At 34.1% G+C, this 19,842-nt stretch overlaps 1 protein-coding gene across 1 annotated transcript; it reads right to left on the bottom strand.

The window, feature by feature from the left end:
* Positions 1–9,022: 9,022 nt before the first annotated feature.
* LOC110103861 lies at positions 9,023–12,712 on the bottom strand. Its single transcript, XM_020832725.2, has 6 exons — positions 12,535–12,712; positions 11,806–12,434; positions 11,493–11,688; positions 11,081–11,405; positions 9,573–11,000; positions 9,023–9,476 (listed from the first exon to the last, which is right to left on the bottom strand). The coding sequence occupies exons 1-6, from the start codon at positions 12,710–12,712 to the stop codon at positions 9,023–9,025; spliced, it is 3,210 nt and encodes a 1,069-aa protein (XP_020688384.2).
* Positions 12,713–19,842: the final 7,130 nt, after the last annotated feature.

Below are 19,842 nucleotides of genomic sequence, written 5' to 3'. Positions count from 1 at the left end.
TGGCATTTTATAGATACAATTGCTAGGGTATGAAATGAATTGGTACAGGATCGTAAGATCATTTTTTGAATTGATCATACATATGATGTTCAAACATACTATATGATCCATGACGTTCAAAATTAAATTTTCAACATTTTGGATGATTTTTTATGTCATTCATATATAAGAGTTCTTACAACTAACTGTCTAAAAACTCCAACTACCAGTTTCTTTTGAGAGTGCACTTAGAGAGTGTTTGGGAGAGTTGTTAATTATAAGGTCTCCTCCTCCTTGATGTGAGATCAAAAGGAGAGTCACTTTGGTATAGTGCAATACCTAAAGAGGGAGTCTTCAGGGAGTGAACATAGCTCTAGTTGGACCGAATTACTATAAGTTTTTGTGTTATTTTTTTGTCTTTACTTTTTTACTGCAATTTTGTTTTCTACAAGTTCATATTTTATGGTTGAAAATTATTTTTGAAAAATTTATCGTTGTGATTAAAAATCTAAAATTAATTTTTTTAATATACAAAGAGATTTTTAAATAATAAATTTACCCTCCCATTTTGGTTAGGCTTCATACAATTGCTTTAGGCCTAACAATCTATTTAGACTTTCAAAATAAGTGTTCAATCTTGATCCAATCCCATTTAAAATTTTGTTGCATCTCTTTTGACATCACTCATAGAAAATTTTTAAACAAATTTCTGTCATTATTTTAATCGAGAGTATTCATGTGAGACTCCAATTTCTTATAATGTAATTAACTACAAGGGCTTGTACTCATAACAGATTTAGAACCCACATCAATTTTCAAAACTCAATTAATATTTTTTTGGAAAATCTAAATTATAATGATCGTTATCATTATAATCAAGTGATTACTAATGGATGATATCTTCTTTCTTTGGGAAGATATATCATGCATTGACATTAATTTGAATATAAAATTAATAATCACTTCTCTTGATTATCATAGTCAGATATTTGACTGAACTTCATTTTGATCGTATGGGGTCATATGTGGTTGTTCCTTAAATCATGCTACGACATTCAAGAGAAAGTCCACAATTCTGGGTTTTAACTCATTAAGATATTTTATCTCCACCTTTTGATGTGGTATATTATACCTAATGGTTTTTTCACCATTAGAATTAATATTTAAATTTAACTCCAAGTTTAATTAAGATTTGTTTTGCATCTTATAAGGAAAATCACCTTTTCAAGGCCAATACTTGGGTGTCTTTGTTAGCCACCTTAGAGAGCTTCCCTTAGGCCAAAATTTAGAGGGTTTGGACCTTGTGATCAAGTGATCTCATGGCCTACAATTCCTTGAGTTTGGTGCCCATTTAGTTCACCAACTAGGAACCCTAAAATTCCATTTTAGATTTAGTCTAGAACAAAAATTAATTAATTAAAAATTCATATTAGATCTAAAAATTTAAAATAAGGACTATAATTGACTCTAATTGAACCCTCAACCCATGAAAAATAAAAACCCTATTAGATAACCCCTAATTTCACTTTAATTTAATTTATAAGGAAAGATAATAATTAATTATAATAATTAATAAAAAATATTTAAAAATTCTAAAAATTCCCCAAATGGTTGGGAGCATCCCCTTAGATTATTTAGGACCTTTGGGGGTGATACCAAGGGGTTTGGGTTTAATTTGGATAAAAATAAAAAATCCCCTTAATTAAGGGAATTTTAGAAATTCCAAAAAATACTTAACTTTGAAAATAATTTGTAATTCTAAAAAGATCCAATTTAAACAAACTAAAAATCCATTTAAATCCAATTAAAATATTGTATTTTCCATAAAATATTAAAACCCTAAATTAAGCAAATCAAAAAGTCAATTTCTGGTCAACCATAGTTCAAATCTAGGTCTAAAGTTTGAAAAATCATAACATTTTATAGGAAACTCCAAATTGAGTAAACTAATAGTTTAATAACTCATATTAGGGTATAATATTTGTTAAAATTTAAAAACTTCAAAATTAACTTTAATTTAAAAGTCAACTTTTAACTCCTCAATTAACATATTTAGATGAGTTCAATAATCTAAAAAATTTTATAATTTACTTAAAATTTCAAAAAAATTCAAACTTGATTAATAAAACCCTTCAACCAACATTCTAATACATAATAAATACTCTAGAGATGAAGTTTTTAGGATGGATTACTTTTGGCTGTAGGGCTAAGACTCCTAAGGTGACCTTATTTCTCTAGCCTGGTGGCACAATGCCATGAATGAATTCAATGGAGTATAAAACTTTAAATCAAATAACTCTTAATTATTTAACAAAACTAAAATGTTTAATTTAACTATATCAGCTAGGTGTTTAGGATGGACTACTTCGATCTACGGGACAGAGTATCTCAAGGAGGTCTAGTTCCTCGAGCCTAGTGGCACAACGCCATGAATAGGTTGATGAAAAAATCTAAATTAAGTTAATACAAAAAATTAGCAATTGATCAAACTAAGTAAAATTTGTCGATTCCTGAATATCTAACTAATTAAATCCATTTGATTAACCAATCCTCGAAATATATCTTAAATTAAAATTTAATACATTAACACTTGGCTCAAATATAAATTTATCCTTCAACTTTCAACAAACCCAAACATTAGACAACTCTAATAAGTTACAAATTTTAGGAACTACCACAGCCACATGACCTTTAGCAAGTACTTTAGATGATTCATTATGACAACCAACTCTCGTCTAGGCTAGGTCGATGTTTACATTATTATTGTATGATAGGGTTTTCAAGATTTCATTGCATTTTATGAGTAAAATGTATCTAATGTGAGTGTTTATTTACTTTTATTATACTCTGTGAATTGATGTGATGGGCGATAGTTTATTCTTAGGTTAGAAATGATCTGGTTGCTCACTAAGTTTTCTACATATGGCCACACTCGTGTAGGGCAATAAAAGGGGGTTAAAATTTAATAAAAAAAACTGCTACAAGTGCTTCAGTTGCTTAACCCCTAAATAAATAAGAGTGTGGCAAAGTGTAATTTACTTTAATGCACACATATATAAACTTCTTGGGATATGTTTTATTTTTAAATGCTTAGAATAACCTTGTAGGAGTGTTTAGATTTTTATTTTTATATCAGTATATTTATTTACGAGTTAAGAGTTGTGAAAGTTTATCTTTGGGTTGGAATAAATTTATCCAAAATTAGATTCCAAAGAAGAAAGGATACCCCTTATGGGGATAATCCTTTTCCATTTGAAAGCTCAATTTTGGATTACTTTAATACCTAAGGGGAAAAAGAATAGTCTCCTCGTCATGGGGAATAATTTTCTTTTACATTTAGGTATCCAGGTACCGCAAATTTAAGGAGCTGAAAGAGTAGAAAGATGAAGAGTTGGAGATAAAAGAGTATCCCACACAAAGTCTACTTATGGTTAGTGGTGTCTGACCAATTTTAATTTCAACAATTTTGGGTTGTAATAGATGGGGAATTTACCAACGAACTTTACTTTAAGGAATTAATTTGATTGATTGATGTATTTGATTTGATTTAATTGTGTAAAGGATTGCCTGCTTTGCCTAGTTTTTTTGCTCTTGTGTATCTTCTTTTATTTTAGCCTAGATATATTGAGGCTCGTGAGGGCATGTATAAAATTCTTCTACTTATATTTAAGTGAAATTTTTTTAGATAATAAAAAACTTTAATGATCTAAGAAGTAAGCTTGGAACCACCAAGAGTTTGCATAAAGCATATCATTACATTCTCTTTCTTGTTAGGCACCTCCTCGCCGGTGGGTTCTGGCAAACTACTTGACCTTTGAGAGTGAAGTTCTGTTAAGGTGATGTTATGCAATTTTTATAGAAAAATGTTTTCAAGCCTTTTTAAAATTGGTACATATTTATTTTATCCATTTAATTGAGTCAATCTTCTTGTATTGCATTAGAAACTAATTAAATGAGTCTAAATTTTAATTGCATTGCTCTAAGCATTTTCACCCCCACATAAGTTAAGGGATCAATTAGAATGTACTATAGACATTGGTCCTAATTCTCGATAACTGTAATAATAACATCCCCACCACTCATACATAAAGACCAAATTTATGGATTTTAATCAACTATGTAGTTAGCGTGCTCCCAAATCTAGGCCGAGGTAAGTCCATATTTTATACTACATTAGTTAGGTTTAGGTTACCGTCATCCGGTGCCCAATTTAGATTTAAAATATGGGGTAGATTTTGAATCATAAGACCCCAACCTTTGGTAAAATAAACTCAAAATTCTAATAATATGATCAATCGATAAAAGTTTTCTTTCAATCTAAAGTTTAAAGCCCAACACTTAGCTTTGGTCGAGACACTTTTGAATTATTTTAGAATCCCAAAGTATCTCCTGCCTCTCCTCTCTTGATTTTGGAAATAAATGTCCATAATTTGATGCATTCCTAGTTCAAATTCAAATTCCACCTCCATTGCAATCACTTTTAAAAAAAATTCTAAAAAAGTTTGTCATTATTTTAATCTAGTGTATTTGTAGGAAACTCCAATTTCCTATGATATAATTAACTATGATGGATTGCACTCATAGGAGATTTAGAGTCCACATCTATCTTTTTTAAATTGATTTTCAAAATTCAATTTAGTCTTCTTTAAAAAATTGAATTGATGATGATCATTTTCGTCATGTTTGAATGATTATTAATGAATGATATTTTCTTTCTTTGGGAGATATATCTTTTGTTGATAAAACTTAGATATGAAAATAATAATATTTCATCTTGATTATCATAGCTATATATTAGATCGAACTTCACTTTAACTTCTTGAGGTCATATATAGTTCTTTCTTAAATCTGGTTACGATATTCAAGTTGATATTTACAATTCTAAATCGGAACCCCATTCTTAAATATTATTACTTCCTCTCTAGATAGTATATCATTTCTGATGGGTTATTCAATTTCAGAATTAAAATCTAAAGTCAATTCCAAATTTCCCAAAGAAGAAATTTTTTTTTCCAAAATCACTTTTTAAAATCTTCCACCAATAAGGTGATTTCAACAGGTATATATAAAGGGGACCAGCCTAGGTATGAGTGGCAAGTTGTGAAGAGAAGGTCCCCCCAGTACCTCTACCTTTACTGGATCCTCCACTAGTATTTTTCTTGTGCTTAAAAATATTTGTGATGAGTCACCTATGGAGCTCATCATCTCCAAAAGACATTTATAGAAAATTCTAGAAATAATTAGTTATAATTTAAATATTTATAAAAAAACAAGAAATATATAAATTAAATGCATGAAAAGGAACTATTGTATGTATGTTAATTTGTAAAAAAAAATATATATATATTTTATGTATACTAACATGAAAAAATGAACTATTTTATGTATGCAAACATATAAAAAATAGGTGATTTATATTTACCTCATAACTATTAATCACTATGTGATTTACTTTCATTTGATTTGATTACATCCTCAGTACTAACATCTTCAGTGTTCTCCTCAATATCTTTGTCTACCTCCTCTAACTATAACTCAATTTCATTAGCTATAATTTGATCATCTACATCATTAGCAGGATCTTTATAGTTTGATATATACCCTTCTCTATGTGCTGCTAAAATTTATGTAGTATTATCAATAACCCTCTAAGTTTAATATTGATGGCTAATGTAAATCTTACTTGCCCCACAGTATACCTCGATAGGTTGAAAATAATATTTGGGTAGCCTAGCTTGCAAAGAAAAATGGGTCCTTTCAATATCTTCTACCTCGCTTTATTTATGTAATACATTAAAGTGGATACACCTTTGTTCCTATGTTTTGCACTGTATTTAACCAATCACAATTAAAAAGATATAAGATATTCCCTGCACTAAGATATTCCAAATGTAGTACGTCTTTCAAGACCCTGTAATACTAACAATCATCACTTGTATGATTATTCCCTTTCACACATACACCACAGTTTTATATTTTCTGACCATCACACCAAGTTAGTGGAAGTTTTGAAAATGGGTTTTGAAAGATTTAATCTTATTTAGGAAGTTTAATATTGAATCTATAGTCTCAAAATTGAACATCTTGTTATAAATAATACATTGCCCCTTAAGGCAAAGATATTGTTTGTTAATAGATTTAGAAGCTGAAACTGAAAGTTATCATCCTGATTGTAATAGTCGAATTCAAATATAAATCACATGCGATCTCGAAGGTTCAAAATGAGATTCTATCAATATTTAACCACTATAATCTAGATGGAAGATCATTAATTTCATTTTCCATGTCACAATAATGAATGATATATCTCTCCAAAGAAATAAAATATCACTCATTATCGATCGATGGAATATGACGATAATGATCATTATCAACTTGATTTTCCAAAAGAAGATTAATTTTGAGTTTTAAAATTTTATTTTGAAAAAGATGGATATGGTTCTAAATCTCCTATGAGCGCAAGCCCTCGTAGTTAATTACATCATGGGAAATTGTAATTCCTATGAATGCTCTCGATTAAAATAATGATAATTTTTTTTTTGAAAGATTATCTAGGAGTTATTTCAAAGGAGTTGAATTTTAGAATTTTAAATAGGAATGGATCAATTTGGAGCACTTATTTTTGGAGTCAATGAAAAAGAGGTAGGAGACACTATATTATTCTGAATACGATTCAGAAGTGTCCCAACCTAATATAAGTGTTGAACTTTAAGTTTTAGATTGCAAGAAGATTTAGTTTAAGTTGAGCATTGAAGTTGGTGTCTTATGATCCAAGATCCACCCCAGATCCTAAATCTAAATTGGGCACTACATAGTGGTAACCCGAACCTAACTAATGCAATGCAAAATCTTGACTTACCCTAACTTGGATTGAATAATTGCAGCATTGCATTAAAAGAGAAGCATCAAAGAACTAGATACCAGTAATAAAAGGATCACATTCCTCCTTGATTAAGTCCATCAAGAAGGAAGGGATATCTTCTAAAGAAAAACTATCAAAAGAAAAACTACTTTCCAATGCCAAAGTAGCACAACAATTAGCTACTTTATTACAATATCTATAGGCATGCTGGAAAACAACTTTATTGAAATCATTTAAAAAAAATAAATCCTTTGTCGGCCACTTATCCAAAGGACATTTATTATTTTTCAATGAGTCTTGAATGAAATGGATAATATTGACATTATCACTCTCAATGATCAACCCCGTGCATTCCAACATCCAACTCTTAAGGAACTCCTTCACCGTAATAACTGCTTCCATTTTGAGCTGGGCCACATCCCAATGGATCTTCTTCTTCCCAAATGCACTGATCAAACGGCCTTTATGATCTCGAAAAACACCACCAATACCACCAAGATTAGAGCTAAGCAAAGAGGCATCTAAGTTAATCTTAATCAAATCTTTCAGTGGAGGGCACCGAGTATTTGGAGACTCCTTAAGGAGATTAGTACCCCAGCTAGTAAGATATGGACTAGATTTGGAAATATCTAAGAACAATGCATTAGAAGCAAAAATAGAATAAGGAAATGCATCCTTACCATGCTTCACATAATTCCAGTTCTTCCAGGATAAGTATACCACTGAACAATGGATCTTGACAATACCGGAGTTACAATTTGATGGCCTTTGAAGCTCAAGTAAGCAGCAGTCCAAAGAACTGAAAACAAGAATCATAAAACCCCATTCAAGCATCTTCATGATGACTTCCAACATATATTTACAATGAACCATTATATGTTCATATGATTCAACCACTTGGCAGCCTCTAGCACAAACATCTATCTCAGTGATCCTACGGTTCTTAATAAATAGATTAGTAGGAATCCCAACTTTACCTAACCTCCACCAGAAGATTTCAACCTTCTTACTGAGTTTAAGCTTCTGCAACCATCTGTAAAAACCAACATCTTCAAAGATATATCTGTTGAACAACAACTGTTCATATACCACTGTAGAGACTGTCTTACCCGAACACCATTTAAGCAGCTCCATACCATCCTCCTCCACATAATCAATTTGAATTTGTCTAATCAAAAAAATAAGCTCTGGATGAAAGGCCCTTTGTAGCAAATTTAAATTCCATTCACCATTGTTTACCAAAAGATGTTGAACATAAATACCATCCAGCAATTCACAGTCCACATATGTTGGCCATCGATTGATGCTTCTATCCAGCAACTAGACATCATTCAAGACATTGATTTTGTCACCCTTGCCAACCTTCCATCTGATAGCAGTTTTCAAATTCTTTGCCCCATCCAACATAATCTTCCACGCACTAGAAGTGATTTTCTTCTGATCATCATTCATAACATCATCACCATATTTAGCTTTCAAAACTCGTTTTAATAAAGATCCGGCTTCTGAATAAAATTCGAAGCCAATCTAGATCTCAAAGAACCAATTCTTAATAAAGGAGAGTGCAAGCCCAACCCACCCATACTTCTCGGCTTGCATAACTCACCCCAAGCAATATAATGCATACCTTTGGACCCATCATTCTTATGCCATAAAAAATTTCTAGAAAGTCTTTCTAACTCATGCAATACTCTTTTGGGAGCCAAAGAGTGAGTAACAAGGAAATTTGGCATGGAAAGTAAAGAAGTCTCGATGAGAGTAAGTTTACCTCCCATTGATAATGATTTCTTACCCCAAGAGTTGAGTTTGTCGATTACCATACTCATAAGTTCTTGAAAATCTGCCATCTTAATTCTTCCAAGTGAAATCTTCACTCCCAAATACTTTATCTCCTTGACCTCCTTGAAGCCTAGAACTCTAACAATTTTCTTCTTCATAGAATAACTAACCACCTTGCCAAATAAAATCTGTGATTTTTTTACATTGACTCTTTGCCCTAAAATCTGTGATTTGTTGACATTGACTCTTTGCCCTGTCCACTTAAAAAAATCCTTCACTATAGTCTTCAGTGCATTGGCTAAAGTAATGGAAACATGAGACAATATGAACACCATCTGCATAAAGAAGACGTGTGATCCTTGGACCTCTAGGTGAAGTTCGAATGCCAAGATTCTTCCCCCTTTACTCCAAAGAGTTGGAAATGAGTTGAGAACACAATATGAAGAGATATGGAGGAAGTGGACATCCTAGACGGAAACCACTTTGAGCACAAATCCATTTGGGGTTCCTTCCATTGATGATGATAGAAAACCTCACATCTACAACACATTCCATAAGGAAGTTAGAAAACATAGTAGGAAAGCCATACCACTTAAGAGCTTGACGAAGTGTTATCCGTCCCATACTATCATACGCATGTTCCATATCCAATTTAATAGCCATCAACCCCTTCTTATTCTTGGATAATTTGAACTTATGAAGAACCTCCTGAGCCAAGAGAGAATGTTCTGATATGGATCTTCCAGTAATGAATGCTGCTTGCTCTTCAGACACCATCTTGCCAATAACTTTCTTCAATCTGTTAACTAACATACTAGCCACGATTTTGTAATTAGTCTGACAAAGGCTGATAGGGCTATAATTTTATGGAATCAAAGGGTAGTTTACTTTAGAAATAAAAGTAATTAAAGTGTCCTTACACTCTCTATTTAGAATGCTAGTTTTGAAAAACCGATTGACAGCACTCCAAAGAGTTTCCCAAACAATACTCCAATAGGTCTTATAAAAAGAAGTAGTAACTCCATCAATACCTGGCGCCTTATTGTTTCCCTGCTGAAAGACCGAGAGCTGCAACTCATTGACAGAGAATTCCTCATTAAGAATCAACATATCTTCATCATTCACCTTCTGGCTTTCATCAACTAACGGCCAACCCGTCAGCTCACATTCTCTATACTTCCACTTCTTCTCAAAAAATTTACTGAAAACCTTCTCAATTTGATCTTCCTCCACTTGTATCATATTGAACTCATCTTTGACCTGATTAATACGGTTTCCATTTCTTCTTGCCGAAGCAAAATTCTGAAAAAACCTTGAATTCGTATCTCCTTCCTCATGCCATCTTACTTTTGCCCTTTGATTCCACCAAGTAGATAGACGCCTCAATGTAATATTCAGTTCATGAACTTTTTTCCTCAACACAAAAAGATCATCAACCGACCAATTATCATCCAAATATTCCTTATTTTGAATATCATGAATCTCCCTTTTTAATTTTTCCTTCAACAAATTCAAATCCTTGCACTTATTTCTATTCCAGAAAAAAAGGGCCTTTAAAGTACGGTTGAGCTTCCTTTGTATGATTATATATTCATCACCATAGTCATTCTTCTTCCAAGAGTTATAAACAATACTCTTAGCTGCTGGGTATGATCTCCAAGTGTCCTCAAACTTAAAGATTTTGGCCTTGCACTGCATTTTGTTCCTCATATTCAGAACAATAGGACTATGGTCAGACACTACTCTAGCAAGATGCTTGATAGTAGCTACTGGAAGCTTTTGAATAGCATCCAAATTTAGAATACATCTATCCAATCTCTCCCAAATCCAAGAGGTCCCCTCCTTGTTATTACACCAAGTAAATCTTGGTCCCATACTTCCAATATCATGAAAATCTGAATTTACCATAAAGCTCTTCTTCTCCCTAAGTCCTTCTGAAAATAAGAACCTTTTGCCTCCTCTCATTTCCTCCTTGTTAATGATACAATTAAAATCCCCTCCAATAATGGAAGGAATTGAATCTTCCATACAATCCTGAAGTTGATTCCACAAGCTCCCCCTTTCCTTACAACATCTACTCCCGTAAACCGTGGAAACTTTCCACGTTCCCAAGCTGGGAACTGAAAGACTACCCACAATTGCTTGAGATGATGCCTCCATAATGTCAAAAGATACCAAATTTCTATTCCATAACACCAGAATGCCTCCTGAAATACCCACAGCAGGGTAATGAAAATACTCCCATTCCTTTCCAATAAGATAATCAACATCTCTCCTATCAATGCTAGACAATTTGGTCTTCATAAGTCCAATAAAATACACAATCTGATCTCTAACAATGTCCTTCAAATATAGGGATGCTTCTTTTTTCCTAGCCCCCCTACAATTCCAAAAAAGAATGGATGACATTAAACAAGTGCAGATGGTCTCTCCCAATCCTTGGGGTTCAACCTATCATACCTCTTCTTCTTCTTATAATCCAATTCCACAGGTCCCAATGATCTCAATTCCTTGGACCGCTTAATCTTGGCAGCACCACTATGTGAACCCAAACCATTGTTACTGATATTAGCATCCAAACTTTCCCAGCCTCTTACATCTGTTTTATCAATTTCAGCATGATTCTGCATACATTCTTCTTCAATACTGTCACTCAGCATTGCAAATCTATTGGTTAGAACATTATCTGAGTTATTTTTCCCAACATGATTTTCAGTTTCAGAAGAAATATTTGGAACCAGGACATTATGTCCAGCAATAGTATCCTCATTCATCATTTTTATTTCTTTATGCAAATTAACCTTCTTATTAATATTTCCCCTGATAGCATTGCTAACCCTATTAGCATATACTCCTTTTCAAATAACATTACCTTTGTTGCCTCTCTTATTTTTGAAGTGAACATATATCCAAGGACCATATTCAGAGCTAATCATAGAAGTTTTACTGTCAGGCACAACCTTCTCACTATTATCATTAACTAACTCCATCTCCTTCAAATCTTGATTCTGTAATCCTATGGCTACATTTTTTGGACAGATATCTCTGTTATGGCCCACTCTACCACACTGATAACAGAGAAGATCGATTTTTTCATATTCAAATCGTTGGAAGAACCTTCCAGCTGAGCCATCTACCTAAACATCATTCAAAAATTTCATCTCCAAATCAATCCTCACACATACACGAGCAATCTCCCATTTACCCCAGCGGAAAGTGTTGTCATCAATGTACATTGGCGGGCCCAAGCAAGAAGCAATTCTTGCAATATTGTCCTCATCCCAGCAATACAGAGGCGGGCACAGAAGCCTAATCCAGACTGGTGTCGAAACTCCTTTAAATGTATTCGGATCAAATGCTGCCGACCACCTATCCATACCAACAATGGATCCGTTCACATACCAGGGTCCACCGTTCAAAACTTCTTCAACCACCTCACTCTTATGGAATGAACACAAAATCCAGTTCATACCAATAGACTTCAAGTGGAATCCACCAAATTTTCTCCATTGCCTTCTCAATTCTGTACTACAAATCGAAAAAGGCACATTATTACCCAATACTTTAATCACCACCGAGTTCTTTAAAATTTGAGAATTCTTTTCCTCCATATCTGCATTCAATTTAACAGCAATGTCATCCTCTAAAAATTCAACCTGATACCTATTGAATGATATCTTGATTGGTTTCGGTTTCGACCAAGCTTCAGCAACCTCATTAATCTTATTCTTCTGGATTTCAGGATCCACAAGATCTAAACTACGATCCTCCACATTTTCACCTTCCTTCAGAGCTTCCACCGATCTCAAGTCGTCTTCGATATTACGCCCCTTAAGCGTATCAAGAACTCAAGAAAATTTTGTTCACACGAAGAATTAAATCATCTGAAGTCGATGGTTCAAGAATTGCCAAACCTGGATTTCTTTTCACACCCAAACTTTTCTTCCCAGCCATACTTTCAACCAACAAATTCTTTCCCTTACCTTGAACTGGAACTTGATGGCAACAGGGTACTTCTCCTTCTCTGATCACAATATCATTTGAACCTCTACCATTGGGATGTAGAGATCCGTTAGGTCGCGGGGCATTCATGATGCCGCCAAAATAATGCCGGCGATCATCCGAAGCTGCCACCACCGATCGCGGAAATCACGTGAAAAATAAAATTTAAAAATAGGAAGACGGACTTTCTCTCTCTAGAAAAATCCAGACGTTCTCTCTCTAGGTGGCTTTTCTCTTCCCTAACTCAGATTGGAAAGCCAGCTAAGCACCTAATTAATTTTAAATCCATTAGTCAAGTCATTTATGAAAGAGTGGTGGGGACATTTTTATTAAGGTTCTAAAGAGCTAGGGCTAATATCTAGAGATTATCCTAAGTGGCCCCTCTTACTTATGTTGGGTGAAAATGCTAAATACATACACAATTAAGATTTAGACTCTTTTAAACATGTTTTCAATACAAAGCATGCTAGTCGAAATACCCAAATCATGTATGATTGAAATTTTAAAAAGGTTTAAAAATAGTTTATTAGAAGACTAAGCTTTCCCAAGTTCAACACCTCATCCTCACAGGTCGGATTATCAGAACTTTACCCACAGGCGGGGAAGTGTCTTAAAATAAGGAAAGAAGAATGCATTAATATATTCTTGCAAACCCAGGGGCGATCCCTGGCATATTCCCTTGATTCATTATCTTTCTATATTATTTAACTCCTAAAATTTTAAATGTTTGATTATGAGTAGAAGAGTTTTAACATCCTCACATGTCTAGGCTAAAATAAAGAGTGACACATAATCGCCAAAAAATTAAGAAAATCAGATAATCCTATACGGAATCAAGACAACATATTAAATATAATCAAGTTAATTAATAATGGTATATAAGAAAATTACTTTGATTATTACAACCCAGAATTATAGAATATAAAGTGCTCGGGCACCACTGATCACAACTTGGATTTTAATCCTAATATAGACGCAAGTGACTTTGAGTAAGATACTATTTGTCTTCAACTCCTTAGTCTTCTCTCCTTCGGGATCCTTAGATTCTTCATAGTTGGCTACCTAAATGTAAAAGAGAACTTTTTCCTCGAGGGGAAGGTTACTCCTTCCACTTTGGGTATTAAAAATACTCCAAATTTGGACTTCTAAATAGGAAAGGACTACCCCACAAATGGGGTATCTTTTCCTCTTTGGAATCCAAGTTTTGGATTGGTGTGTCACAACTCAAAGTTCAACTTTTATAACTCAATACTCAAATGAATTACATGTATATACAAAATAAAAAAAAATTAGACTCTCCTGCAAGGTTATACAGCCTAGCTTAGATCTAGAGTCAGTTGTCCTAGCATACTACATAAAGTGTGTGTAATAGGTCGTGTGACTAGGATAGGTCCTAAACTGGGTATTTTATTGGAGTTGTATAATGTTTGAATTTTTTAAAGGCTGAAGGATGATTTTTTATTAGAGTTTAAATATTAATGTGTTAAAGCTAAATTTGGATATCTTTTAATTTTTAAATGATTGCTACCTTTGTTAAACACTAAGGCTGTGTAGTTTATTTCACCTTTCTAGGGGCTATGTTAATAGCCACGTAGGTCTGGGTTACTTAGTAGAGATTGGGGTTGATTAAGTTAATTTAGTTGGTTATATGATTTTTATTAATCAAAATAAAGATTTCTAAAATTTTGATGAATTATTAGAATTATTTTATTTTTATTAATTAAGAGGTTAAAAATTAACTTTTAAAATTATAGTTAATTTTAAGGGTTTAAAATTTTTAATAAATATTTGATTTTATGATGAGTGATTAGACTATTAGCATGTTTAATTTGGAGTTTCCTATAGAAAGTTATGGATTTAGAAGTTTGAGACTAGGTTTTAAATTGGCTTTGATTGAATGGTTGAATTTTTTACTTTGACTAAAATTTGAAGGTTTAACATTTTTAGAAAGTGCTAGATTTTAATTTGAGTTAGATGCCTTTGAGATTGATTAAATTAGACTTTTCCAGAATAATTAAAATTTTTGGATGATTAGGGATTTATTGAATTATTTTAATTAAAGGTGGTTTTTAGTGATTTGAACCGAAATGGATTCCAAACTTCTTGAAATCACCTCCAAAAACTAGAAATGATCTAAGGAGGGATTATCAAGTGTTTGAGAATTTATTAAGATTTTTAACTATTTTAAATTAATTAATTAATTAATTATTAATTTTTCTTAAAACTTAACTAAAGTTGAAATTAAGGGATGGCTAATTAGGATTTCACTTTTCTTGGATTAAGGGTTCACACTTGATTAATTAGATTATTTAAGAGAATTTTTTGGATTTAATAATGATTTTTAGTGAATTATTTAAAGCTCTAGGTCAATTCTAGTGGGGAATTTTGGAGCTCCTAATTAGGGGACCAAATGGACACCAAATCTTGTGGAATTTAGGCCATGAGATCACTTGATCTCAAGGTTCAAACACAATAAATTTGAGCCTAAATGGAGCTCTTTAAGGTGGCTAACCAAGCCACCTAATATGTATCTAAGTCACCTTAGAAAAATCCTAGGGATCTATCCTAGGCTATGATTGGGGAAAATTAGTGGTTCTATACTCCCAATACTATGCATCATCTTCACACCAAAAATCAACTCCTAATTCTCATTGGAGAGTTTATGGCATCAATTTTAATTTTTAAGTGTCAAACCATGCCCCTTAAAATCAAATTGATGCAATGATGTCCTTAGACACTTCAAACAAGGGAGGAAAATTTTGGACATGTCCATATTGACTCTCCCAAAGTCCCAAGTCATGGTGACTTCAATTAAGCATGTAAATGCAATAATATAGAAAACATTCAAACTGAAATTAAGATTGACACAGTTATAATTACAGCTTGGGACCATAGGACTTTTGTAGATCTCTCTAAGATCTTTTTAGTGAGCCTAAGAACACCTAAGATGGCTAAATGGAGTGAGAGATCAGAATTTTTGAAGTTTCCCACAAGTTTTGCATTTAATTAACCCAGAATTACATAATTAGCCGACGCTTTTACGTGTGGTGCACTATGATTGGGAAGCCAATCATTGGCACTGAATGTGTAATCACAGGGTTAATCCCAGCCGTCGGATTAACAATAGGACAAGCATGATTAAATAAGTTTGAAATCACGGGAATGAACATGAACTATTGATTTAAATCAACGATCATAATTACGTCTTCAACCTCCCACTATCTCCCTATGTTGTTAAGCTATTCTGGCTAGATCTGAGTGATCCCATCGATGGATTCACACCAAACTTCTTGGGAAGGATTAAGACACTACAGAACGTCAATCCAATGGCTAGATTCTGGCAGTTTGATGATTTGATTCACACTTGACCACCACTACCTAGCCAACATCTCAGGATCAAAATATCACAATGTACAAAATCCCAACGAATGGTTTTTTTATTAAGAAGATTTAGTAGGAGAAGGTGAACATTTCTCCTTTAGAAGTTGGGACTAGAGGATGGTCGAATGTCTGACTTCGAGCAGACCATGCAAGGAGTTCATTAGAGTTCGCTCGAACGGATGGACGGGAGAGGCTAGGAGATTGGGTGAAGCTTGGGATCAATCACACAACTCTGGGAAATGATTTTGGGAGACTTAATTCAAATTTGGGACATCTGGTGGACTGCCCCCCAATTCAGCTCACTCCCATGAGCTTAGACGATCTGGATTGATTAAGCAAAACATTAGATGGCCTCCATATGGAATGGGACATCCTCCCAGAGATTCATGAGGCTGAAGCTGGCGAGCCCAACCTTTGGAAGGCTTTGGATCACACTTGAAGTGGAGGGTACCATCAGACCTCATTCTCTATTGGTTCTAATCACCGCTGGCTAGTGACTGGGTCGGGATTACCTGGACAGGGTGATGGGGATGTTGTGAGCTTGAATGTGAGCTCAATTGGACTGGGGGGAATCCAAATCTTTTACATTTCTTGGGTTAACCTAAACCTGCTCGGTTTGAGTCAAATTTAGCTAGACCCAGGTCAGATCAGACCTTAGGTCTGATGTGGGAGATGGGTCTAGCTCTAGTGCACCCAATGCAAGTGGAATTGGGTTTGAACTTCCCTGAGATGGGAGAAGTCTTGGGTCAAGGTGGTTTTGACAACTTTGGGTAAGCCTAGAAGTTGACCCAAGTTAACCCAAAGGTTGGGCTAGCTAGGGCAGGTGCATTGGACCTAGGTCTACCTAGTAAAGGTATTGGCTTGGTTTAATTGGACTTAAGGTGGGAGATGGCTCAATCCCAAGTGGTTTTGGTCACTTTAGGTCATCCTAGCTCCTATCCCAAGTTTACCCTATGGCTGGGTTGACTAGGGAAGGTGTATTGAGCCAAGGGAGACCCAATGCCACCACAGGTTTGATACAATTTGGGTTGGATTAGGAAATAGCTCAAGGGAGACCCCTTTTTGGGTACTTTGGTCAAGCCAAATGGCTAGCCCAAATAGGCCCAAGGCTTGGGTCTCCGAGAGGGCTCTTTTGGGGACCCAATGGATTAACCCATTGTTGGTGGAATTTTGAAAACAAGTTTTGAAAATATTAGTTCTCTTTGAGAATTTTAAAATTAAAGTTAAATTATAATTCTAAAATTGAATTGCCCTGTTAGAAAAAGTATATCACCTCGAAAGGTGAAAATTGAATTTTAGGACAGGATTCAGATTTAGAATTAAGAATCTCATCTTGAGTATTATGACCAGATTCTAAAGAGAACTTTCTTTAGCCCCGAAGGACCAAAAGAAAGTTCAATTAAATTTCCAGCTACAATATTCAAGAAGTGTGATCATTGAGTTCACATCCAAAGCCTTATCAAAGAAAGATGTATCTCCTCAAAGGGAGATAACACCATTCAATGATAATTCTTTGAATGTGATAATAATGATCATCTTTTGATCTTTTCCTAAAGGAATCCAATATGAATTTTGAAAAATCAAATTTTGAAATCAGGTTAGTGTGTGATTCTAAATCTCCTACAAGCGCAAGCTCTCGTAGTTAATTACATCATAGGGAGACAGAGTCCCCTACGAAAACTCTCGATTAAAATAGTGACAAAATTTCGTTAGATTTTTTAAGAGTGATATCAAAAAGAGAGGTGAATTTTGGAAGCTCAAAAGGGAATGGATCAAAATTAAACAGTTATTAACATAATCGAGGGAAGAGGAGTAGGGGACACTTTGAGATTCCAGAACTATCTGGAAGTGTCCCAACTTAATCTAAGTGTTGGGCTTTATGTTTTAGAATTGAAAGAAGATTTTAATTAGAGTTGAGCATTTTATTAGAAATTTGGGATAAGATTCCCAAAGTTTTGGGTCTTATAATCAAAGATCTTCCCCGAATCCTAAAACTAATTGGGACACTAGACCACAATCGTCTAAACCTAACTAATGAAGTGCAAGGTTTGGACTTATCCCAGCCTGGATTGGGGAGCCTGCTAATCACCTAATCGATTTAAAATAGATGAGTTTGATTTTTTTATGAAAGAGTGGTAGGGACATATTATTTAATGGTTTTGGAGAGCTGGGTCCGACATCTAGAGATTTCCCTAATTGGTCCCTTTGACTTATGTTGGGTGCAAAAATGCTAAAGACTAATGCAATTAAAATTTTGACTCTTTTAATTTATTTCTAATGCAATACATGCTAGTTAACAACCTCAAATCAATATGCTTGAAAGTTAAAAATAGGCTTAGAAAATAATTTTTTAGAAGTCTGGACTTCGCAAGGTCCGGCACCTCGTCCTCATAGGTCAGACTATCCGGACTCTACCCGTAGGCGGGGAAGGGTCAAAAGCAAGGAGAGTGTAGTGCAAAAATATGCATGCGACCCCAGGGTCGATCCCCGGCTAATTCCCTAAATTTCTTATCTTTCTATGTTATTTAGACTCACTAAAATTTTAAACTTTAAGATTATGAGTATAAAAATTTTCACACTTACGAGTCTCATGTATCCAGGAAAAAACAAAAGCGGCACACAAATGCAAAAAAACTAAGAAAAGCGAGCAATCTGAAAGGTAATCATTTCAACGCATCAAATATAAATGAATTAATTAATAAATGTTCATTAGAAAAGTTGCCTTGCTTATTACAAACCAGAATTTACAGAAAATAAAATGGACGGGCACCACTGATAACAACCCGGATTCTAAACCTAGTAGAGACGCATGTGGTTTTGAATGGGATACTCTTTGTCTTCAAATCTTCAATCTTGTTCTCCTTCGGGCTCCTTTTCTTCAGGCTTCTTGGATTCTTCATAGTAGACTACCCAAATGGATAAGAGGGCAATTCCTTTGAGGGGAAATCCACTCTTTCCTCTTTGGATAGTGAAGAAGTGGTCCAAATTTGGATCTCCAAATAGAAAAGGGCTACTCCTCTAAGGGGTGTCCTTTTCTCTTTGGAGTCCAAGCATTGGACCTATGTATCCCAATTCAAAATCCTACTTTCACAACACTTTACATTTGGACAAATTACATTTAATATGAAATAAAATTCTAGACTCTTCTGCAGGGTTATCTTAAGCAGTTAATAAATCAAAATATATTCCCAAGCAATTATATATGTGAAGAAAAGTAAGTAAACACACTGGTCATGCTCTTTTTTTTTATTTGGGGGCTTTAGCAGCTGAAGCACATGTGCAAGCATTTCTTATAATTAATTTTTTTATTTAGCCCCCCCTTTTTTTATCACCTTGCATGAGCATGGCCACCTACAAAAAATTATGTGAACATCTAGATCGTTCCTATCCTAAGGGCAATCTAGTCGCAAAACACATCAATCATCCACATAGTGCAGTAAAAAGTAAGCAGACACAACAAGGCAATTTCATTCACAATATGTAGTAAAATCACAAAACATTCAGCACACAGCAATAAAGTAAACACCAACCTAACCTAGATCTAAATTTGGTTGTTCTGGCAAACCATCTAAAGTGTGTGTAAAAGGTCATGTGGCTGGGGTAGATCCTAGGTTGGGTGATTTATTAGAGTTATCTAAAAATTTTATTTTGTCGAGGCATAAGAGAAATTTATGATAGAATTTATATATTAATATATTAAAAATTATATTTAAATATATTTTAGAGGTTAATTTATTACTACTTTTGTTTCACACCGAGGCCGTAAAGTTTATTTCACCTTCATTTGGGCTATGCTAATAGTCTCATAGGCCTGGGTTACCCAATAGTAATCGGGGCTG

Source organism: Dendrobium catenatum, unplaced genomic scaffold (assembly GCF_001605985.2).
Source record: "Dendrobium catenatum unplaced genomic scaffold, ASM160598v2 fragScaff_scaffold_1706, whole genome shotgun sequence".
In the NCBI taxonomy this organism is placed as follows: Eukaryota; Viridiplantae; Streptophyta; class Magnoliopsida; order Asparagales; family Orchidaceae; genus Dendrobium; species Dendrobium catenatum.
This window is presented reverse-complemented; position numbering and strand designations above follow the sequence as displayed.